Genomic DNA, 23378 nt, shown 5'->3' on the forward strand with positions numbered 1-23378 from the left:
GCACGTAGGAGCTGTTCCCTGCTCTCCGGAGCTGTGGACCTTTTGGTCTCATAGTCGTATCTATACCTGGTATAAGGTTGTTGTTGTTTGAGGTGTCTACTTTTATCAAAGTTAGTTTTGATTACCGAACTTCTCTCAATCTTCACCTTTTTGTTGTCAGTGAAAGCCATCTAGTGGCCAGTCTGTGCATCAGCTTCTCAGTAGACTCAAGTGAGTAGCAACAGCAATGTAGCAGCCACCCCAGCAGCCTCCCACCAAATATTTTAATGTAAAGCCATCGCACCTTCTTAAAACAACGACAAATTCTTCTTATCCTTAATTTTTTATACATACATTTACAAACATTCATACTGGTATTTGACACAGTATACGCTTTTGATTATAATTGTGTATCATACATACTATAGCTGATAATATTGCTAGATTTTAAAAGGATTTCTGCTACGTTCTACAGGGGGATTTCTGTTAGATGGCATCTCTTCACAATCACGGCCTCCTTCTGAGCAGGGGGACGTGGAGGTGGGGAGTGTTTGTAAAGCTGGTTTGATGACCGGAAACCGGATGTCAATGCAGAACAGGGTGCCCTTTCAACGTAAACACGCGAAGCCACGTCTAACACACGCAGAGGCGCATTCTACAGGGCTAGGATGCCGTCGTCCCTAACGAATCCCTGACCTCGGGCTATCCCATGAGCACTCGTAGAGAGGTGAGGGGGATCGGAGAGGTGTACGAGGGACAGATCCTCCTGCCCCTGCTGGTTGGACGTTCCCCTATACGATCACCTGTCCAATCCCCTCAAATCTCCACAAGTGTCCGGCCAAGGGATTAGGGCTTGATTTGGGATGTGGATTTACTGTTATATCTGGTTGTAATCTTTCCAGTAGCTAGGGACATCTGACGAGGTCGAGCATTACAATTCATTACAAATAGTGACCCCCCACACACACACACACACAAACTGTGTGGCCAAAATCAAAACATTGGTCGAGTGTTGCCGATTCATGTGAGAGATGAAATGCTGATCTATGTTCACCAGAACGACTGTTAGATCCCTGTGTCAGAGCGGATTGGTTGCCGCGGAAAACGCAGGCGGCCGAACTTCACTCAACCGTTAAAACTAAAACGGTCACATCGACTACCTAATCACGTGATGTCACTCCACATCCTACGCTGATGCACCAGTTGACCCATGTCATGGTTAGGCCTTCTCCATGTCAAAAGCAAGGACAAATTCATCTCCCAGACTCCTGCTAGTCCCCACCAACCCTGCTAGTCCCCACCAACCCCAAACAGCCCCTGGCATATTCCAACCTCCCCCTCCCCCAATCAATCACACAATATAATCACTCATGTCCGTTTAAGTGCTGCTATGACAATGTATGGATTACTTAAGCCCATGCCGTCATATTAATCCGGACAGCCAGGCTGCCTGCTTCACATGGATAAAGGGAGTAGGGAGGAGGGGGGGGGGGTTAGGTCTGACCAGCTCCAGCCCCCCTCCTCCTCTTCCTCCACCAGGCTGGGTCCTCTTGCCTGGTCCCTGAGCCTGGTCCTCAGGTCATCATCCCAGCGTGATATCGCCCCCCGGCGGGGCTAGAGTCTGGGTGAGCACTGTTGTGTAGCGGGGGTCCAGTGTGGGCACAAAGCCCTTAAAGTCCCTGGACGCCTGCGTCCCAAACGCATCCAGAACATGCCGGTTCATCAGAGCAAACCTGCGGGAGAGGGGTGGGGGAGATGGACAGGAAGGTTATTCTTGTAGATCTTTATGACTTTGTTTCGTGTTTAGACGTTTAGGTCCGACACTCGCACGCTCTGACGCGCGCGTGCACACGTACACGCACCTGCCCTTGGTGAGACGCAGCAGAAACTTCCAGTAGGAAGGCCTGAGGTTCTGGACTTCCATCACCGCCTGCAACACAAGAGAGGAGCGTGGTGACTCAGCTGGCTCCTGCATCTTTAACCAGCGGCAGCGCCGTCACCACCGAGGCTACGTGCTCTGAGGCAGTCGGAGAGTTTTAGAGTGTGTGTGTGTGTGTGTGTGTGTGTGTCAGCGCCTTACCGCCTGAAAGCAAATGGCGGTGGAGACGGCATAGAGGAAAGTGTCGGCATGAGGGAAGTAAGGGAAGCGTCCGGACTCGATCCCCTTGAAGTACATGGTCTAACATAGGACAAACAGCACGGCAAGACTTAAAAACACGCTTGTCCCATCAATGATCTGATTTTTATTTTTATTTTATTTTTTAAACAATCGACAAGCTGATGTGTGAGCTCTCCACCCACAGGCCCACACGAATATGAACAAAGGAGCTGGTCTTACCTCGACCAGCTTCGAGAAGAGATACATCGAGATTGATGTGCTTTTGTAGAAGAACATGGAAATGCCAGCCAGGAACCCTGTAGAAACACAGAGGGAAAGAAAAAGAGGGAGAGAGAGAGAGAAAGACGTCAAAAGTAGAGAGAGGTGGGGGGAAAGCCGGGGTGGGGAGAAGTAGAGAGAAGGGACGGGCGAGGGAGGGGAACAATGAACAGTTATAACATTGTAATAATCCACGGGCCTGTCGTCAGCCAATCGCAGCGAGCACACAGTGTGACCTACCCGCGATGAGGGCGTGCAGCTCGTCGTCAAGGTTACGCACCCAGCGCAGGAGGCAGCTGGTTCCCTGGGAGAGGGGGACAAAAATGTGACGCGACTCCGCTACAGTTTGGCACGAGAAAATGAACAAAAGGAGGGGGTGAAGGGGGGGAGGAGAGGGTGACAGATCGATACCTTGTATATACTGACAAAGGACCCCAGGAAGGCCCCGAGTTGAAAGTTCTCTTTGTTGTAGAACAGGGAGGGGAGGCGGGAGGGTTTGGTGAACACCTGTCTGAACGCTGAGGGAACCTTCAGACAACACTGGATCAGGTAGCCCACGCTGAACATACGGACGAAGCCCTGAGCAGCACAAGAGGCAAGGCAAACACACAAGACGTTGTTGCGCTACAGCAAAGCCATTTGTTCCATCAGATATTTCCTGGCCCCCCTCCTTAAAAGATCTGTGATTGTATGTAGATATTTACTGTTGTATACAGGAAGTATTGTCTTGAGGACATTTCTGAGGGACGAAGCAAAAGGAGGGAAGCAGGTTTCCAGTCTTACCTTGATACAGTAGGCGATGCAGTTCTCCTGATAATGTTTACAACATCTATGTCTGGGACCGTGCTTGCATCTTGAGGAAGGAAAATAAATAAATAAATAGTCAACACCATTAGAACTGTATGTGAGCTTGCAAACGTGTATTCGTGCTTTCCTTTCAAACGCATGCACTTCTTCTCACACAGATTCCAGCAGCCGTCTCGTGAGGGCAAGCAGCCCCGATCTCCTACTGGGATCGGGGCTTCCCGCCGACGCCGGTGACCTCTCCGTCTCCGCGGCGACCGTGGGCTCAGGAGGGTCGGGGCGGGCGCTCTCTGTCAGGGCTGAGTGGTTGGGTATCTCCTCCTTCCCCACGATGAACCTTGAGGGGATAGGACACAGCCTCGTCAACTCGGCCTCCATCAGCCGTCTCATGTTAGAGCCACTCCTTGGAGCTCCTTGGAGCCACAATGCATGTCTGTATCCCGTGAACGCTTACTTGAGTGCTGAGAATGCAAAGCCCTTGAGCCCGTCTTTACACCTGGGGGAAATGATTAAAAACGTCACTTCTTTTCACAACTCCCGAGTGCGATAGGCCAGCCCGATGTGATGAATTGATGGCGATCACATGATTATTTTTGACGGTTTATGATTTGTCGGTGTACAAATGTGGACTGTCTCTCCCAGGTGCCCCCGGTTCCCTCACCTGAAGAAGAACATGTAGAGCGATGCGGTCATGCAGAACAGGAGAACCTACAGAGACACGTGGGGGGGGGGGGTCACATATCGCCCATGGCACATATCGCCCGCCTCTACCCCTCCAACCCTCCCCCCTCCCATCTCTGTACCCACCTCCCTCCCTCCCATCTCTCAACCCCTCCATCTCTGTATTCCTCCACAGTGTCAAGTCTCGGTTCAAGGCCAGTGAGGTCACCTCTCCGTGTTTGAGTGGGTTGACGATGCCTCGTGTCACGGCCATGCGGAAGATTGTCTCGGTGGCCTGGAGGAGGAGAGCGCACAGTCAAGACGCCTGTCTGTCTGACAACAGCCTGGCCATGTGGCCGCATTGAAAAACTGAAGACGACACCAAACTAAAGCCTGTACCAGGTTTGTCATGTATATTGTCAGCAACCCTCTCCTGTGAGCACAGAGGGAAGTAGAGAGGGGGGGGGGAAGGAGAGAGAGGGGGGGAGAGAGAGAGAGAACAGAAAGTACATTTCATAAATAGCCCTACAGCCTGACACAGTGAAAGTAGCTGTTTTACATGTTTTTCTCTCGTTGTGTTTGTTGTGATTGTTTGCACTGGCTCAAGAGATCTGGGACATGAACATGAACTACCGGGGAGAGTCCCACCTGCTCTTCCGCTCCAGAAGGATAGCGATGTAAGACGCCGGCAACGCCGCTCCAAACCCTGCCGTCCATGAGTAGAACCCACCAAATAGTTTCCTACGCCGTGCGGGGTACACAAACACATGCCATTAGCTATGTACGGCGGCTATGTTTATCGAGGGGCCAACTAGGTGAGAGGACAAGTAAATACTACCAGCTTAACACTAAACATAGATCTAGCATTAAAAACGGCGCTGGACACTATTACTTTTTAGACTGCGTGTCTCAAAGCAATGGCTTGCACTTTCTTTAGATTGGGCGAGTTGCGTCACACTGGTCGGAGTATCACAAGCTATCTGTCTCATCTCCTTCCTGTGGACTTTCCACCCCGTTACGGGGGACAAAGGGTCATGTCTGGAAACTTTGATTGGGTGTCCGACGGGTGTGGACTGGATCAAGGACGAAGTGTTTGCGCACAGGGAAATGCAGCCAAAGAATGCTGCAAGCGTGCCCACCTGAGAATGCAGAAGAAGGCAATGTAAAGGCCTCCGTTGGCTGTGAGGAAAGAGGTGGACTGGAGGATCTCGGGGAGCAGTCTCTTCATGTAGTACTCCTTCTTCCTTCTCCTAAGGATGGCTGCAATCTGAAACACGGACACGCATAGTAGTATAGTATTGCAGTGAGTGTGCTAGTTGACCTTGATAAAACAGACACAAAAATGACTAATAAGGACAGGGAGGCTTTCAGTTAGGTGGGCTATTCAGTGCGACAAAGTACAACATAGATTGATGTGAAAGAAAGAGGACAATAGCTATAAAGTTGCAGAACATTTTGAGTTTGGGAAACAAGTACGAGATGATTGTTGGCAATAGTTCAGTCTGAATACTCAAGTAGACCACTAAGCCTCTTACACTGATTTAAGGTCTAACTGGAAACATGTACTGGCAGCCCGGTCATAGACATGAGACTACAAATGTGTATTTGACCGAGAGAAACAGGGAGTGCTGAAATAAAGCCAGAGTCAATGTCAGTGAACCCAGGGTGTGTATGTTGCAGTGTGTAATATGTAGGCTCCAATGCAACATTAGTAGTAGGAAGAATTCGGGGCAAGTCAAGTGTCCTAAAATAGACAACATTGTTGTTGAAGAAGCAACACACTGTTTTCGAATTGACGACGGACAAGCACAGTCAGTAGTAGTCAGCTGGCTAGTTATTTAGTTGCCAGCTAATAAACGAGTTGAAAGTTCGGTTCGGCAGTTGTTAGATGATGTTAACTCGGGTGCTATGAGTAGAAACAAGGAAGAAAAGAGAAGTTCTGTTGAGCAAGAAGGAAACTAAACTACAAGTGAAAAGTTGCTAGCTCTAGCGATAACTGTCATTCAATAAATACTGTGGTAGGCAGCACTTGAAGGCTACGTTTGGTACAGTACCGCTAGCTTTTGTATTTGCTGTAGACAGCAAGCCAGCTAGCTAGCTAAAACTGCTTTGAATAAAAGATGAGTGAAAAGACAGGAGAAGAGAGTAACTGAATATGAATGTTTCCAGTGTCTAGCTAGCTACTTTGCAGGTCAATTGTAGCATGCATAAACTTGGGCCCCCACCAGCTAGCTAACAGTAGCTCTGACAACCACCAACTAGCTAGGTTAGCTACTAATGTTAGCATAGTTAATTTGCTAGCCAGCTGGTGCAGTAAAGGTCTTCATAACTCACCAGATATAGCGGTGCATATATTTTAAAAGAGACCTCCAGAGCCCCTGCAGTTATGTCCAAGGTAGAATGGACACATGAAGGATTCCAAGTGTGTCCAATTTCGTAGCAACTGTGCGGAATCTTACTAAGAGCAGCCATGTCTCTACGCTGCTGGACCAGACCAAAAGTAGCTATCCTCAACTCAACAATGCGCGCTCTCCGAAACAAGCGCGCCCCCGATTTCTGAAGGGTAGGCAGGTAACTGGAGGACATTCAGGTTTAATTAGCCTAGTTTGTCAAATGATTGATTTATTCTTTACTTGTATTTCTTAAAAAATATATATGTACGTACAATACATCAAATGTTAAACATATGTATAAATGTATAGTTGCAGGAAACATCATTAGCCCAATTCAATTAATGCTTTTCACAAGATCTATTTGTACTACAGGTGGTCAGTCAGCAGGTGTCATACCGAACGCATGCATTTAAGCTAAACAAAACGGACAGACATGCTGTTCAGAAATCCAGCTTCAGGCTATCCCTACACTATGAGCTACACTATTAAGCTCAGAGGGTTGAGGTCCCAAACTGACACTGACACTCTGTCACTTTACCACATATTGCCCGAATGCACTCTCATATTTTTTGTTGTATTTTATATTGTATAGTTCTGTCAATATTTAGTTGTACATTTTTATACATTACATTTTTTAATATTGTATATTAAAGGATAGCACACACACTTTAAGATTTAAAGATTGAGCACTTTGAGCTGCAATTCTTGTATGAAAAGTGAGGTATAAATAAAGTCTTACTATTATGTTTACTGTATGCACCTGCCCACAAAAGTAAATTGAGAGAAAGGCTAAACGACTGTACTCATTTCATTTAATTTTTATTAGGATCCCCATTAGCGGCCCATTTAATGGCAGCTAATCTTCTTGGGGTCCTCTTTAAAATATTCACAACATAAAATTACACAAAGCAATAACAACACAAATTACAATCAAAAGAATTCATTGCAACAGAACATTGAAATTACATTCAAAATATTACCAAGTGAAAGAACATGAGAATTTCCAGCTTTCACAAGGTCATTTGCAGCAATTCCTGGGTTACTGTCCTCTTAAATTTATATTTGTTCTGAATTCTGTGTGATGAGACAGAGAGTCGATTCCAAATAGATAATGCTCTGTAAAGTGATGTGCGTTTCAGAAAATTTGTCCTGGGAAGTGGAAGTTTTATGTCACCACCTAGTGCCTGCCTGGTGGCATATAGGTGTCTACTTCCTACAAAAACAAGCTGCTTAGAGAGAAACTGTGGCTGTTTCATAAAAACTGCATTCCACAATAGTAAAATTAATCGTAGTTTAATTTTGTCGTCAACTGTGAGCCAAGAAAGGCATTTGTGCATCAGGACCACGTTAGTCTCAAGAGAGCACTGGAGGACGGTCCTCGCTGCCCTATTTTGTACCACTTGAAGCTTACGAAGGTCTTTTTGTGATGCAGACGACCATATAATTGGACAGTTTTCTAAATGGCACAAAACAAGAGACTGAACAACCTGTTTAGCAATGGACATAGGAATATATGACATACATTGGACATTGCACTCGGAGAGACTAAAACCAGTGAGAGGGCTCTATCAACTACAAGCCCAGAGCGAAGCCCCCCACATCACTAACGACTCTCACCTGGCCAACGGCCTGAACGAGTTCTACTGCAGATTTGAAAGACAATTGGACTGAACTACACCTCCCAAGAACCCCCCACCCCCCAAACACACACACACCACAGACGACTCTTTCCGTTCATGAGGGAGACGTTAACAGACTTTTCAAGAGGCAGAACCCCTGCATAGCCGCTGGGCTGGACTCTCCAATCACCCTCAAGCACTGCACTGACCAGTCTCAAGTCCTCCACCATCATCCCTGTGCCCAAGAAGCCACGGCCAACAGGACATAGTGACAGACCAGAGGCCCCTGGTCTGTAGTCAGAGGACCCTGAGGTGTGCGCGGAAGATTGTGGCCGACTCCTCCCACCCTGGACCCTCTGTTCCAGCTACTCCCCTCCAGCAGAAGGCTCCGGTCCATCAGGACCAAAACCTCACGCCATTAGAAAAGTTTCTTTCCATCCTCTATTGGCCTCTTCAACAAGGCCAAGGACTCCCACTGATATTTAACTATTATCTATTGTAAGTCCATCAGACAACTATTGTACTACGCACAAGCCACCTTGATATCTTTTGCACTATGCTGCCCATTCATATTCTTAAATTTGTTTTTTTACTTTTACTGTTTGTTTATTGAATACAATACCAGCATTTAGAAAATAATTGCACTTGTAAGTTGTTTGGTATTAATATAGAACAACACATCAAAGACAACAATGCAGCAAAACATGGAGCCCATTCATATTCGTATTCTTATTTTTACATATATTTAACATTTTAAATTGTTTAATATTTTAAATTTAATTCTTAGAATTAGCTAGACTATTACGTTTTTTCTTTTAATTTAAGATCCGTATATGTTTATCGTTGCACCTTCCTGCCACATTAAATTCCGTGTTTGTATAAACCTACATTGCGAATAAACCAAATGATACTGATGCCTATTAGTCAATTAGACTAGCCATAGGCCTATTACTTTCCTACATTCTGAAAAAATAAAAGGCACCTACAATCAATAGCTTACTATCTTGAATATTCAGTTCATTTTCGTCAAGTGTCTATTGCTGAAGTGGGCGGACCGGGTCCCCACGACATGAAGCCAAACGGACGCAAAATGCTGAATAGAGCGACTGTTTCCTAAAGCGGAGTTTCGTAACTACTCGGATTCCCGGTGTAGACGTGCATGCATGGAGTTAACGGAAGTTTAGTTTCTGTTCCTCCCAAAACAAAAAGCCTAGGGTACATCAAATAGGCTATAGTCTCACTCCACCACAACAGTAGCCAACTACTCATCTGACTGGATGGCAGGGTTTCGGAGCATGTTCTCGGGTCTGGTACTCCTGTTGTCTGCCATAGCGGAGGCTGAATGCAGAGAGAGAGTTTACTATATCGGGATCGTAGAGAGAAACTGGGATTACGCACCAAGTGGCAAAAATCTTATCAATGGAAAAAACATCGCAGATGATGAGTAAGTTCTTTGACTGAATGTTTGCCTTCGTTTAATGTAAAAAAACAAGACGTTCCAGTTAAATTGTTTAGATGGAGTAATTGCTATAGCCTCCCATGTTACCGCTACAGCAGGAGAAGAGCAAAGAGGGAAATCTTAAAAGATAAAATACAAAAGGCAACTTTCAAAAAAATCATTACATTAATCTAATGATCTGAAAGTTTTGCTTTGGTGAGCTTTTGGAAAAAAAACTCTCTTGCGACATTTTGACTATAGCTATAGCCTATAATAGGCCTACACAGTATAAAATGTATATTTTAATGCATGTATTTTTTATTGCCATCGCAGTTAAACAGCACTGAGAAAGCAGAGGTACCCCCACGTCTCTGCAAACACCCATTCGAGATTTCTGTAGAAGCTCAAATGATAGTATTCTGGAATGTCAAGTTCTGGCAAAACAAACTGCCTACTGCATGCTTAATCTGGAACAATGGTGTTCAACCCTGGTCCTCAGGGTCCACTGCCCTGTATGTTTTAGATCTTTCCCTGATCCAACATACCTGATTCAAATGAATGGGCTTTGATCAAGCTCTGTGGAATCCTGGTAACAACCTTAAGTTGAAACAGGTGTGCTGGAGCAGGGAAACATCTTAGACATACAAGACAGCAGACCCCAAGGACCAGGATTTAACATGATGCTATGTTCTCAAATTGAAAAAGTGTCACATAAAGAATCGCAATAAATTAAGAATTTATCATTTTATCATCACATATATTCAGATCTAATTTAAGGAAAAAAGCATGAAAAGTTATCATATGAGTAACCTGTAATAATCTATACAGGCCTACCTCAAGTTTTGCTTCTATGGTCATGTGCAGTAGCGCAGTTGCGGGATTTGTGTGAATATTGACGGTTCTGACATCTCTCATCCATATTTATCATCATATATATGAAACGGCACAATTCTTTTAGCTCTACATTGCCAACATCACATGTACTGAAAAGAATGTAATTTACCATTACTAAAACTATGGTGGAGGCTAAAGTTCGAGAGGCAATCACAAAAGGATTTGCTGTTGTGCCGTGCAACAAAATGTGAAATGTGAGTTATTCTAATAAATAATCACAGAGGCAGTTATATAAAATGTTATATCATTTATATCATTTATATCAATCATCCCAATCATCCCAATCATCCCTGTTCAAGGCCTACCAGTACACAAAAATGGGTGGAGAAGAGCAGAGTGTAACGGATGGACTCCCAGGACGAAGGGTTCCGTATCCAAATATGGGTTTTATTAGGTGTAGTCAGACATGCAGGAGTCATACACATATAATCAGAGCCCAAAAGAGACAAAACTTCGCCCTGAGTGACTGGCTTAAGTACCCTACACCTGAGTAATGGAGCAGGGGGGTAGACTCATTACTTATGACTAATTATTAACGTGTGCAGCTGCGTGCGACGTGTGTGCCCTCTCGGTACTCCGGTGACTGTGTTCTGTGGCTGGGAGGCCTGATTGTGACACAGGGTGTTTCAGTCAGACATGATGACTCGGTCCTTATGTGTTAGATGGGCTGAATCATGAAGTTCGGGCAGTTCCCAGGTGGCCCCCTGGTGGCCATGGGCTCCCCTCACATTCAACTTAATTGCCTCGATCTGCTAATTGTATTTTCCCTTATTCCTTTCCTTATTACCAGATCTGGAGAGATAGCAGGCAAGCTGTAAATTGGATATGGAATCTCACACAATCACAGTTCTTTAATGTCCTCCAAACCCCCCTCCCCTTAAAAAATAAATAATCCTTTCTCTCCCTCTGTAACCTCCATTCATGTATTCTTTCTCCCACTCTGTCTGTCTGTCTGTCTGTCTGTCTGTCTGTCTGTCTGTCTGTCTGTCTGTCTGTCTGTCTGTCTGTCTGTCTGTCTGTCTGTCTGTCTGTCTTTCTGTCTGTCTGTCTGTGTCAGACATGCATCTGTGTTCCTGGAGAAAGGGCCCCATCGTATTGGCCGTGTGTATAAGAAGGCTCTGTACCGGCAGTACACAAATGCATCGTACAGCCAAGAGACCCCCAGACCGGCTTGGCTGGGTCTCCTCGGACCCATTCTGAGGGCAGAGGTTGGTGACGTCATAGTGGTGCACCTGAAGAATTTTGCATCCAGGAACTATTCCATACACCCCCACGGAGTCTTCTACGAGAAGGACTCAGAGGGTATGATACTTCCACTTCCACACCAACACAGGCCCGCATCTGTACAAACACGCACTTGCCTATTATTATCTATCGCACTGACCATCTTCTCAAATGACTGTTAAAACAATATACACACTCTTTCCTACAGTGGATTTCCTGGCAAAGAGCAAACGATACTGCTTTATCTCCATCCTAGTTAGGTGTGTAAAAGGTCATCTTTCAGAATTGTCGCAATACATGGCAGGAGTTTTGTCAGTCTTTTGACCCAAAAGAGACACCAAAATATCACTGCAGTGGATATAGTTTCCTCTTTTGTATACGTCTCCATGTCCGCAAACACACTGGCCTTTGCTGGTCTGTTTTTAGACATCCAATACGTCAGCACTGTTTAGTTCTTCCCAGACTTGTGGCCTCATTGGCTTTAGAATTGGTGCCCTTGTGCCAGTCAGCAAGCCAGACAGGAAGCCATTTAGATAACATTGATACCATCGACCGTTGTGGAACAGACTACAAGACAGACAGTCAATGTACACGAGAGTAGGAGAAAAGAGGGAGAGCTCAAAAAGTCATTCAAAGGCATTTTCTTACGATAGATTTACTACTGAAAACTACGTCCAGCCTATCATCTGGAGTACAATCGTTCTGGCTAGTTTCTGCCTTATGTCTAGATATATTTTAAGATCCAGCAGGATATCCACCCTTAAAATCCTCCTTCTGTGAGCAATGAAAACAATGTTTTGGCTTTCAAGCCATACTTAAAAACAGGCCGCCTGCGTCTTCCCCTGTATGTGACAGTTGAAACAACATGCGCTGGGTATCTTTATGTACATCTTTCAAGTGCTAAGCTATGTCATGTGACAAGATGAACTCAAAGGTTGTTTCAGGACCTTCTGTGCTGTGAGATCATTGGTCTATTTTATGAAGCACCCTTACACAAGTGTATGTTGGAGATAAGGACCACGATGATACAGTTATTGACATCCGTTAGTAATGAAAGATTTACTGAGTGAAGTGTTTTAGGAAGATGTCCAATAATATATATTTTAGTGTAGTATCTTGCCATTTCATGATGAACCAGAAGAGTGTTATCCTGGATAGGAAACTTATCACAATACTCCAACCTCAGCCCCTTGCTACTGTCTAAACCCTTGACCTGACAGTGCCTTATCTCAATCCATTGGTACTTATTCACCAGTCAACAAAATTGTTGTATTTTAAAGACAGTTGACACTTTTCAGGGAGACTAAAGTGGGCTCCAAATTTATTGGCACCCCTTGGCAAAGATGAGTAAAAGCAATTCACATGGTTTTGCTCAAAATAATGAAGGTTGGATTGTTATAATTCTTTCCAATGTGAATAAAAAATGTGACATTTTTTATCACACTTTTTACTAATCTTTGCCAAGAGGTGCCAATAATTCTGGAGTTGATAGTACACATGGACTGATTAACAAGTTGTTGTCTTCCCCTTTGTCTTCATGTATTCCCCCTTAAAGTAGTCTAGCTCCAATGACCTCCATGGTTCTGTGTTTTTTACTGTAAAAAATGTTTGTCCACTAGGGGCGCTGTACCCGGACGGGACCTCCGGCAAGCTAAAGCATGATGACCACGTGCCTCCAGGCAGCAATTACACCTACCGCTGGGAGGTGAGGCCAGAATATGCCCCTACGGAGGGGGACGCCAACTGCCTAACCTGGGTCTACCACTCCCACTTGGAGGCTCCCAAGGAGGTCTCCTCTGGACTCATAGGCGGACTGTTCACCTGCAAGAAAGGTGGGCTGTGTGTAGCGGTAGGGGAGAGGTACACAAATACCGGACCAATGTCGGATGCATCCATTAGATGAATGGAGTTGACAGCAATTAAGGGATGTTTGATATGCCTTACAGTTGACACTTGCGGGACTCATTCTGTTTCATGATGTTGGGTAATAAGTCAAACATACCCAACTATGGGATTGCAGTTGCCTATCATTTTCCCCAGTCCCAGTTGTTAAATTAGGTCATGATCTCACAATCTAAGATTTTGAAAGATGTTTTTAAAAGTAGTTTTGTGTTTAACCAGGAATCCTGAGAGACAGTCCTGTATCTGAAGCTGCCCAGCCCAGGCCAGAACCACAGCGTATGGATGTGGACCAGTTCCTGTTCCTGATGTTCACAGTGACAGATGAGTCCATGAGCTGGTACCAGGAGGAGAACATCCGCACCTTCTGCTCTGATCCAGATGGAGTCGACCGGGAAGACCCAGACTTCAAGGAGTCCAACTTGATGCATGGTGGGTCTTGTAGTCCTGTAGATTCCATGACGGTTTCTGTGGCCCAACTGAATGGGTTTATTCCAAGGGCCTTCCTTCTTTGTTCTCATCCTCTCTTGATCAGTCAGTGGTGTCAAGTATCTGAATCAAAAAAGAAACCGAACAGCTTGACGTGTCCTTTTGCTTATTTTCTGCTCGTTTGTGACAGCAGTTGATAGTCACGTGGACAAGGCCCCCCTTTACAATTCTGTCACACGCCGAGCTTGACAAGCACCATGCGTGTTCTCTTCCTCTCTCTGCCCTTCTCTGCCCTCTGATAGCTATCAACGGGTACATGTACGGTAACCTGCCCGGCATTGAGCTGTGCCAGTTCCGTCGTGTGGCCGTGCACCTCTTTGGCATGGGGAACGAGGTGGACATTCACACCGCCTACTTCCAGGGAAGCACGCTTTTGGACCGCGGTCACCGCGGCGACATCGTCAGCCTGTTCCCAGCCACCTTTGTCACCACTGAGATGGTCCCCATGACGACGGGAAAGTGGTTGCTGAGCTGCCAAGTCAACGACCACCTGCAGGGTAAGACCGCTGCCCCTTGACCTCTGACTGAGGAGAATGTGTCGTGGTTGCCAAAAAATCACAAAGTCTGGTCTCATCATCTCATATTCTGCTCCATATACGGATCCTTCTAGACTCTGCCAAGACAAGGCCCTGTATTTCTGACACAGGGTCCCATGGTTAGATAACAGCCAGTAGCAGAACATCTCCCCCTCCCTCTTTCAAAGGTTAAGCAGAGGCTCCATAGCTTTTACCTGACATGTCAAGACATGCCAGACCAAGATAATATGATGCCCTAGGCGATGTTTTGGATTGGCTATTCCTCGTGTACCCTTAGACTCCAGTGCAGAATGTTCTTTTGGACTACTCCCCAAGAGGTGAGAGACGCAGACATCGACCAGCTAAATGATCAATAATCCTGAGTTTAGGAAATAACAACCATATTTCCTCACCCTGGAATGCTGTAGTCGCTCTCTTACGAGTCATCATACGTTACCTGAATTTACACAGTCAACACATCTTGAAAAAAAGAACGTAATTAGACCAGAAGGAATTCAGGTCAGTGATTACTCAAAAAGGAGAATGGGAAATCATTTGCTCTCCTCGGTGCTCTTATGTCCTCCTGTGACGCTTCCCTAGCCCTGTGACATCGACTGGGGCCCTGGTTCTGCTGAGCAAGCATTCCCGTGGGTGATTAACCCTATAAGTGTTCCCTGCAGCTGTTAAATACAGGTTTTATAATAGCTCCTGTGTCATTGTTCCTGACCTCCCTCTGGGATGTGTGTGTGTGTGTGCACGTGTGTACGTGTGCGTGGTCGTGTTGTGTTGTCCAGCTGGGATGCAGGCCTTCTATCAGGTATCGTCCTGTGGAATGGGAGACAGGCCCCCAGGGGCTCCTCCCGGTGGCCAAGTGCGGAAATACTACCTGGCAGCCGAGCAGGTCAGCTGGGACTACGCTCCTTCAGGAATGGACAAGATAAACAACATATCACTCACAGACGGTGAAAGGTAAATACAGGTTTTGAGGACAAGACACCGATGCCGTTTATGGATGCAACCGTGCCCGTGCAATATCTTTAGGTTGTTCAGTAGTTCCAAGTGTGCTAAGTGCAATTGTGAGGTTAGGTACTATGTACCTTGGACTCCTTTCCGCCTGGCTGTCGACTCCGCCCTATTTCGCTGTAGCGAGACATTCCATCCAACAGACTTATCAAAGGGGTATAAAGAGACTCGGTTTTAAACTCCCCCTCACGCTTTCCCTTCCCCCTCCCAGTCCGTCTGAAGTGTTTTTAGGCAGGACAGAAGGCAGGCTTGGCGGCAGGTACCAGAAGGCGGTGTACCGGGCCTACACAGACGACACGTTCTCCACCAGGAAGCCGGTGACGCCGGACACCCTTCATCTGGGCCTGCTGGGTGAGCTCCTCCATCTCTCATCATCCTCTCTTTCTACCTTTCCTGCCTTCTCTCCATATCTCTAGCTCTCTGCCTCTCGAGCTCTCCCTTCTCGACTTTCCTCCCTCTCTTCGGGTCAGCGTGTGACTACGGTGTGTGCTTGCTGTCCTGTACCCAGGGCCTGTGTTGAGGGCTGAGGTCGGGGACACCCTCCAGGTGACGTTCATGAACAAGGCAGACAGGAGCTACAGTATCCAGCCTCACGGCCTGCAGTTTGAGAAACGCTTCCAGGGCACTAGCTACCAGGATGGTCCGAAACAAGCATTGTCTAACAGCACACACACACACACACACACACATACATATGCACACGCTCGCACATATACATAGCACACTCTCACTTTCAGACACGCACACAAACACCTTCACACCACTCTGAGAAAATATTTGTGTTCTATATTTCCGTTCTTTAGCCTATAAGTCATGAATCCGTCCTTGCTACTCCTGTGTGTGTCCATCAGGAGCTGATAAACCCGGCTCCCAAGTCCTCCCAGACCAGACCTTCACCTATAGCTGGCAGGTGTTGGAGGGTCCCTCGCCCTCAGACCCCCCCTGCATCCCCTACCTGTACTACTCTGCCTGTGACCCCATCCAGGACACCAATACTGGCCTGGTAGGACCCCTGCTGGTGTGCAAGAAAGGAACTCTGGGAGGTTCAGGCATACAGGTACCACACCGGTCCACTATTTAGCCATCCAAGATGGCCAAATTTACCAGCTGGAAGAGTATTTGTGTGTACTTATTCCCAGTGTATGTGTGTGTTTGACAGAGAGGAGTAGATAAGGAGATGTTCCTGCTGTTTTCCATTATGGATGAGAACCTGAGCTGGTATCTCCAAGCGAACATTGATACTTACGGAACTAACGAGTCCAACCCAGAGGATGAGAACTTTCTGGAAAGCAACAAGATGCATGGTACTGTTCCAACACAACTTTCGAGGGCTTTTGTGTGTGTGTGACAGCAGGAGGGGCGGTTGGTCACAGTCCTCAGAAAACCCCTACCAGGAATAAGATGAAGATTTGACGATTTTTTTAATAATATATTGACTGCGGCTGGTGTGTTTTCTTTTCTTTGTTTTCTGTTTATATCTTGTTTGTGTTCTCAGTGACTGATATCCAACTCTGTTTATCTTTCTGCATCCCAGCAGTGAATGGGTTTGTGTATGGGAACCTTCCTGGCCTGGAGCTGTGCTCCGGGGACAGGGTTGTGTGGTACACCTTTGGTCTGGGAACCGAAACAGACATCCATGGGGTTTACTTCCAGGGCAACACCTTCCAAAGGCAGGGCACAACCCGGGACACACTCAAACTGTTCCCTCACACTACGGCTACTGTGACTATGAAAGCGAGGAGAGCTGGTCAGTCATTATTTGGTCTACACACACACACACACATACACACACACACACGGACACACACACATGCAGCAGCCCCTTCTCAGTGATTTCAGTCCCCAGACACAATCCACACTCGCATAGATAAACACAGGCCTTGCCAAACAGGGAATCCATCATAGTTTGCTGTGACTGAAGGCATCCTGTTGGCCATGAACTGTCTGGCTGAAATAACCTCTTCCTATTGTGGTTTAGACATGATTGTATGGTGTGAAAGTAGATGTCATACAGCTATGAATATGTAAGATTATTGTGAGTTTGGTCAGAGGGTACATTTTTCAAGGTCATGACATCAGTACTGTATGTTAGAAGTTGAAAGTATTTACTAATCGCTGACAATCAGGATAAACTAGCCCATGGACCATTACATCATCTTAACTTCTAAACACTTGAAAACCGGAAATGCGTGACTAAACTTTACAGTACATGGGTGGTTACAGGAATGCAAGCCAAAGCCAGAGATCCAAATAAACCTTGCCGTCCCCTTAAGTTAATTTATAGTCTCTGTGTAGACAGCTTTAACCTCAAGTCAACCTTTGTGGTGTCAACATAGACAAAAGAGACAATATCCACACAATGGCTTCTCCACTTCCAAAAACCACTCACACTTCCAGCCTTACTGCTGTGCCAATGAGCTCTCATCTAGGAGCATGTGACCAGGACCAGGGCGTGTGACCTTCGACCTCTTTCCTCTTGCCATCTCTACTCCCCCCCCCCCGCCCCCGCCCCTACCCGCTGTACCCAGGTGTGTATGAGGTGAACTGCAGGGTGACGGACCATTACATGGCTGGGATGAGACAGCGGTACTCTGTGGCGGAGTGCCCTGGGAGGAACCTCACACACACGCTGGCACACACACGTCCCTCGGCCGTGGTCCAGTTCTTCATCAGCGCCGAGGAGGTGGAGTGGGACTACTCACCTTCCCGTTCCTGGGAGCTGGAGAAACACCAAGCCACCCTGGACAACAGGTGGGGTGCTGTGTGTGTGTGTGTGTGTTTGTGTGTGTGTGTGTGTGTGGGATAGAGACGAAAAGCAAGATTGTTTTTGTGTTTCATTGCAACTATTGACCTTTATTAGAATTCTCAATCTTGTGCCTCAGTGACATTGTCTGTCTGGAAGCTTTCTAGGACAATGGAAATGAGTCCAGCCAAGATGGCTATCAGTCTGGGACGTGGCCTTTTTAATATTCCAAGAAACGGTGTTTCTGTATTTTGTTACCTGTTTTTTTGTCGTTGTATATTGTTGTCCCTAGTCCAGGAAACATCTTTGTGGGCAAAGGTGAGCGGCAGATTGGGTCTCGCTATAAGAAAGCTGTTTACAGAGAGTACACTGATGCCACCTTCAGGACGCAGAGGGAACGACTGGCGGACCAGCAACACTTGGGAATCATGGGTAGGTTTGCATCGAATCCACATGCGTTACCGCCACTCATCCTGTCTCATGACCATAGCATAACATTGTAGCAGGTGATCTTCGACCTTCTGTCAATGATTGTTTGTACATCTGTCCCCCAGGCCCCATTGTCAGGGCAGAAGTTGGGGAGCAGATTCTAATCACCTTCAGGAACAATGCTAGTCGGCCCTACTCCATCTATGCCCATGGCATTGAGACCAGCGACACGCACACTCCTGTTGAACCAGGTGAGAGAGAGGAGACACAGGCATAGAGGGATGCATTAAACGACTTCTTTATACTCTAGTGTGTGCTTTTCTTATACTGCAATTTCTATGAAAGTCCCTGTGTGTCTTAGTTACATTGAGTCATTTAACAGACGCTCTTATCCAGAGCGTCTTACAGTAAGTACAGGGACATTCCCCCTGAGGCAAGTAGGGTGAAGTGCCTTGCCCAAGGACACAGCGTCATTTGGCACGGCCAGGAATTGATCTGGCAACCTTCAAATGACTAGTCCGATTCCCTAACCGCTTAGCCATCTGACTCCCCATCTTAGTATGCGCTTATCTTTCGTGTGAGAACTTTTTCTGCTTTCGTATGAAGTAATATTAACATTCTACAACAACATCTCTAAATGATGTAACATTCCTCATATAATAATGGGAAAACGTGTCCAAACCTTTGACTGGTACCGTATATTTGATCATATAGACACAGAGATAATCTATCTATCTATCTATCTATTAATCGAATCTATCTGAGTGTAATGCTTGACTATGTGTGTGTCTTGTGAGGCTTCATGACAGAGTTCCGGTGGGATGTCCCTGAGGGGTCCGGCCCAGGGCTCTCTGACCCTAACTGCATCTCTTACGTCTACTACTCCCCTGTGGATGTCATCAAGGTAAACACACACACATACACACACCAAGTATGTCATGTCAGGGCTTTTATGTAATCACAGTTTTCACTTCAAGTTATGCCACTAATGTGTGTGTGTGTGTGTGGGTATATATCTATGTATGTGTGTGTGTGTGTGTGTGTGCAGGACCTGTTCAGTGGTCTGCTGGGGCCCTTGGTGGTGTGCAGAAAGGGGACTCTGAGTGGGCTGGGTGCGGGGGGAGGAGGGGACAGGCGGAGGACAGACGCCCAGCGGGAGTTTGCTCTGCTCTTCCTGGTGTTTGACGAGAACCAATCCTGGTACCTGGAGGACAACATCAGGACCTACCTCAACACCAACCCCGACAACTTCACCTCGGACGACAGCTTTACGGAGAGCAATTTGATGCATGGTGGGAGATGGAGAGAGAGGGATGGATGGATGTGTGTATGCATGTATAGATAGATGGAGGATTGAATGGAAGGATATAAAGACAATGTGAGTTTTTTTTTAAATGTAGCTCTTCATGATTGATCTGTTTGTATGCATGGTGTGTGTATGTGTGTGTGTGTGTGTGTGTGTGTGCGTGTGGTAGGTATAAACGGTCAACTGTACGGTAACCTGAAAGGCTTGGCCATGACCACGGGGGAGTTGGTAGACTGGTACCTTCTGGGCATGGGGAATGAGAAGGACATTCATACGGTTCACTTCCACGCCGAGACCTTCACATACAAGGTACACCATCATCCTTCTCCTCAGCTTCCACTGTCATTATAATCATTTCCATCTCCATAACTGTGGCTATCACGATCCACATTCGTCATTCTAACCGTCATCATGAGCCATGAGAACTAACACTATCATGCCCAGTACCATCATCGCAACCATGCCAAAAATGCCATTTAACAGTGAAATACGTTGTAATGGAAACATGTACACATGACTAAGTTATTCATGAACAACTTCTTCATGAACTATGTAACGTGGTTCAGGGCACTCCTAGGGGGTTTCTCTCAGAGCAGGACACTTGCAGGACGGTGGCACCTAGATGATGTGTCCGTCCCACAGAAGGGACGTACTCTTTCCGAGACTACAGTTCCCATCATCTTAACCCTCTTCCTTCATGGATAGAACACTGAAGGAGCATGAAGTCAGCTCTTTAAGGCACAGAGCTTCATGGTTTGATTAGGTCTGTCTAACCCCCCCTACTGTGTTCCGTCCTTTCCTCCCTCCCTCCACACTTTTTTTTTCTTCTCTTGTTTCTCTTGTCTTCTCTTGTGTGCGTGCATGTGTTGATGTCTGTGTGTGTGTTTGTGTGTGCGTGCGTGTGTGTGTGTGTGCATGCATTTGTCCGCATACGTGTGTGTATGCGTGTCTTTGTGTGTCTTTTGTGTGTGTGCGTGTGTGTCAGACGGACCACATCCACCGTGCAGACGTGTTTGACCTGTTCCCAGGAACGTTCCAGACCATCGAGATGGTAGCCGGTAACCCTGGAACGTGGCTGCTACACTGTCACGTTTCAGATCATATCCACGCTGGCATGGAGACCACCTTTACTATCAGAGGTGTGTGTGCGTGTGTGTTTACGTGTGTGTGTCACTCTGCTTGTTTGTTATAACTCACTAGCCTCCTCTAATGCCCAACTTATCTTTCTTTCTTCCAGCAAACTCCTCTCAAGGTTAGATTTGTTTGTTTGTTTGTATCAATAAAGGTTTTATTGAATAGACATGAAGTTTATGCGGAATAATTATAAAGTCAAAGTTTATCATGTTAAATTATTTCTGATAAAAACTTGTAATTAATCTGAACTGACTCTACTTTCTTCATTGCCTTCCCTTCTTCACACAGGGTGCTTTAGTTCCATAGCTACGTTGCTTTTGTGCCTAGCACTGGGACTGGTGGGGACAGTGTTGTACTAGCCACTTGGAACTTTAGTGTTTGTCTGTGTGTTGAAATTAGCACTGTACAAGGGTGACAACTTTGAATGTACAGTGCCTATAGCATCTCTAAACCCATTTTCAAAAGGTCTCATTGCCTGAAATACAAGTTGTTATGATTGAGTATTACTACGATAGAAGTAGTAGTACTAATTAAGTAATTAAAAAGATCCCATTTTAAGTGCAACCAATTACCTTTAAAATCACACACCTGTGTTACATAGATTTCAGGATCAATTCTGCAGTTTCTGAGCAGGGTAGTGCATTTTAATGGATATATTTAACCATGAGCACCATGAAATGTTCAAGAGAACAATGTTGTGGACAAGTTCCTATCAGCAGATGGTATGAAAAACAAAGCATGGTCAAGACAACTTTTGTAAATCAGGCTGTCTCCCTAGATGGGTTGACCAAGAAAGAATGAGACTGATTTGATCAAAGACAAGGCCATTGGAAACTACGTAACAGCAAAAAAACGATGCCAGAACGGTGAAAGTGTGCACAGAACACATATCTAGCCTCTAAGGTGGAGTGAAATGACAGGAGTCATCACTCAAAGATTCATCCCATCAGACTCACAGCTGTAATGGCTGCCATCACACATTAACTCGTGTGTGTGTGTGTGTGTGTGTGTGTGGAGACAAATTTTGATATAGGCCTACCACTTTTGTATTTTGAATATGTCATTTGTATAGTGTGGAGTATGCTGTGTGAATACAACAAAAAATAATTGGAAGTCAACAAAATGCTAGAATGTTCAAGAGGGCACGTTCTATAGGCACTGTACATCTTATTCGATTGCATACTACTGTATTTGTTTGTGTAGCAAGCAAGCATATATAATCCACTGTCAAACCAATCAATTATTACAATTATACAATATTGTAGAATGGTGATTGAAGATGCATAAATGTTGGAATGCTGCTTCATGATTGCAACTATTGTTCTTCGAATCTTTATTCAACTTAATTTAATTATTCTATTTTTTCCGTCGCACCTTTCTGCGCCTTTTCAAATGTTCAGCTATTAAAACCGTTCAGCTATTAAAAGATTCAGCAGTTTTAGGGGTTACCAGCTATGACCTCTAAGCTTTCTACCTCTTATGCTTGAATTAATATAAATCAATATTCATAATATTTTCAAATCCTCTTAAACTTCAACTTTCAAATCCTTCTTCTTCCTCAATCTTTCAGGTACAGCCAACATTTAAAATGTTGACAAAACCCAAAACTATTTTTTTTAAATCAGCTTTTTGATATTTAGTCAACCTTTTTCAATATTTTAAAATTCATTTCAGCTTTTAGCTTTCAGCATTCCAACGCATGCATGAAATATACTTTGTAGTTAAGTTCATAATTCAATCAATTCAGTTGTGAAGAATGTACATGGATGCACCTTCTGACAGTGTTTCACATGATTCCTAGGGTTAAGCTCTAGGCTTAAGCTTTATGCGTATTTTATATTGTCATTTCTAAAGTGCAATAAAATTACTTGTTCATCACTTGTCTGTGAGTCGGTCATTATGGCGCGCAGCCTTAGGTGCTCCTCACTTTTCGCACAACTTACTCAACCTTATGGTGGCGCTAAAGGTTCACAGCAATTGAAGGTTCCTTGTTTGAACAGTTCAAATCATTCGGAGATAAATCGAATTTGTTCCAAGTTTCCACAGCAGGCTACTTATTCCAACAATATTTGACTACAAAATAACCCAAATACATTTGCCTGTTGCTGTCCTTTCCTAAAGAAGTGAAGCCGCCGTGATTTATAATGATTAGGCTGTTAATCACCAGTGATTAAACCCATGATCAAACGATTCAATTTAAAGCAATTAGACTAGGTTACAAATACACATGGACTGTTCTTTTGTCAAACAGTAATCAGTAAGTGTTAACTGCATTATTCTGAAATAGCCCATAGAGCTCGCTTCCCTCTACAGCTTTGAGAACTTCCAAAACCCCGGGAGAATAATATAGCTCCAATGAGCCAGGAAGAGTTTAATATGAGAGATATTTGCCATCTATTTATGATTAGCCTATGGTATTATTTATGAATATTTATGATTCGTTTATTGTCAC

At 45.3% G+C, this 23378-nt stretch overlaps 2 protein-coding genes across 3 annotated transcripts; one reads left to right on the forward strand and one right to left on the reverse strand.

Annotated features, from left to right (window-relative positions):
- Positions 1-229: 229 nt before the first annotated feature.
- tmem135 (transmembrane protein 135) lies at positions 230-6325 on the reverse strand. 2 transcript variants are annotated; one of them, XM_084697878.1, is made up of 15 exons: positions 6155-6325; positions 4960-5087; positions 4469-4561; positions 4220-4253; positions 4050-4115; positions 3822-3868; positions 3615-3656; positions 3318-3497; positions 3140-3209; positions 2768-2935; positions 2597-2660; positions 2318-2394; positions 2060-2158; positions 1842-1909; positions 230-1712 (listed from the first exon to the last, which is right to left on the reverse strand). In XM_084697878.1, the coding sequence occupies exons 1-15, from the start codon at positions 6290-6292 to the stop codon at positions 1562-1564; spliced, it is 1425 nt and encodes a 474-aa protein (XP_084554004.1). In that variant the 5' UTR covers positions 6293-6325; the 3' UTR covers positions 230-1561. The 2 variants fall into 2 exon arrangements, with proteins under 2 accessions (XP_084554004.1, XP_084554003.1); XM_084697877.1 differs by having other exon boundaries at positions 4454-4561.
- Positions 6326-9024: 2699 nt separating this feature from the next.
- Positions 9025-22804, forward strand: LOC146288380 (ferroxidase HEPHL1-like). Its single transcript, XM_084698473.1, has 20 exons — positions 9025-9276; positions 11222-11466; positions 13008-13220; positions 13510-13719; positions 14019-14273; positions 15086-15260; positions 15526-15665; positions 15823-15954; positions 16166-16371; positions 16474-16618; positions 16849-17061; positions 17843-18065; positions 18350-18489; positions 18612-18737; positions 19284-19390; positions 19535-19778; positions 19962-20101; positions 20778-20931; positions 21030-21044; positions 21215-22804. The coding sequence occupies exons 1-20, from the start codon at positions 9110-9112 to the stop codon at positions 21283-21285; spliced, it is 3321 nt and encodes a 1106-aa protein (XP_084554599.1). The 5' UTR covers positions 9025-9109; the 3' UTR covers positions 21286-22804.
- Positions 22805-23378: the final 574 nt, after the last annotated feature.

This window comes from Hypomesus nipponensis, chromosome 5 (assembly GCF_054491055.1).
Source record: "Hypomesus nipponensis isolate SF chromosome 5, ASM5449105v1, whole genome shotgun sequence".
NCBI classification, from domain to species: Eukaryota; Metazoa; Chordata; class Actinopteri; order Osmeriformes; family Osmeridae; genus Hypomesus; species Hypomesus nipponensis.

What these genes read in the sequence shown, in the direction of transcription:
- tmem135 (XM_084697877.1), bottom strand. Translation starts at nt 6,292, where the DNA reads ATGGCTGCTCTTAGTAAGATTCCGCACAGTTGCTACGAAATTGGACAC. An exon ending in GCATCGCCTACTGTATCAAG is followed by an intron (nt 2,936 to 3,139) that starts GTAAGACTGGAA and finishes TGTGCTGCTCAG; the next exon opens with GGCTTCGTCCGTATGTTCAG. An exon ending in CCTTTGTCAGTATATACAAG is followed by an intron (nt 2,661 to 2,767) that starts GTATCGATCTGT and finishes CCCCTCTCCCAG; the next exon opens with GGAACCAGCTGCCTCCTGCG.
- LOC146288380 (XM_084698473.1), top strand. Translation starts at nt 9,110, where the DNA reads ATGGCAGGGTTTCGGAGCATGTTCTCGGGTCTGGTACTCCTGTTGTCT. An exon ending in AAAAACATCGCAGATGATGA is followed by an intron (nt 9,277 to 11,221) that starts GTAAGTTCTTTG and finishes TGTCTGTGTCAG; the next exon opens with ACATGCATCTGTGTTCCTGG. An exon ending in CCCCTGTGGATGTCATCAAG is followed by an intron (nt 19,391 to 19,534) that starts GTAAACACACAC and finishes GTGTGTGTGCAG; the next exon opens with GACCTGTTCAGTGGTCTGCT.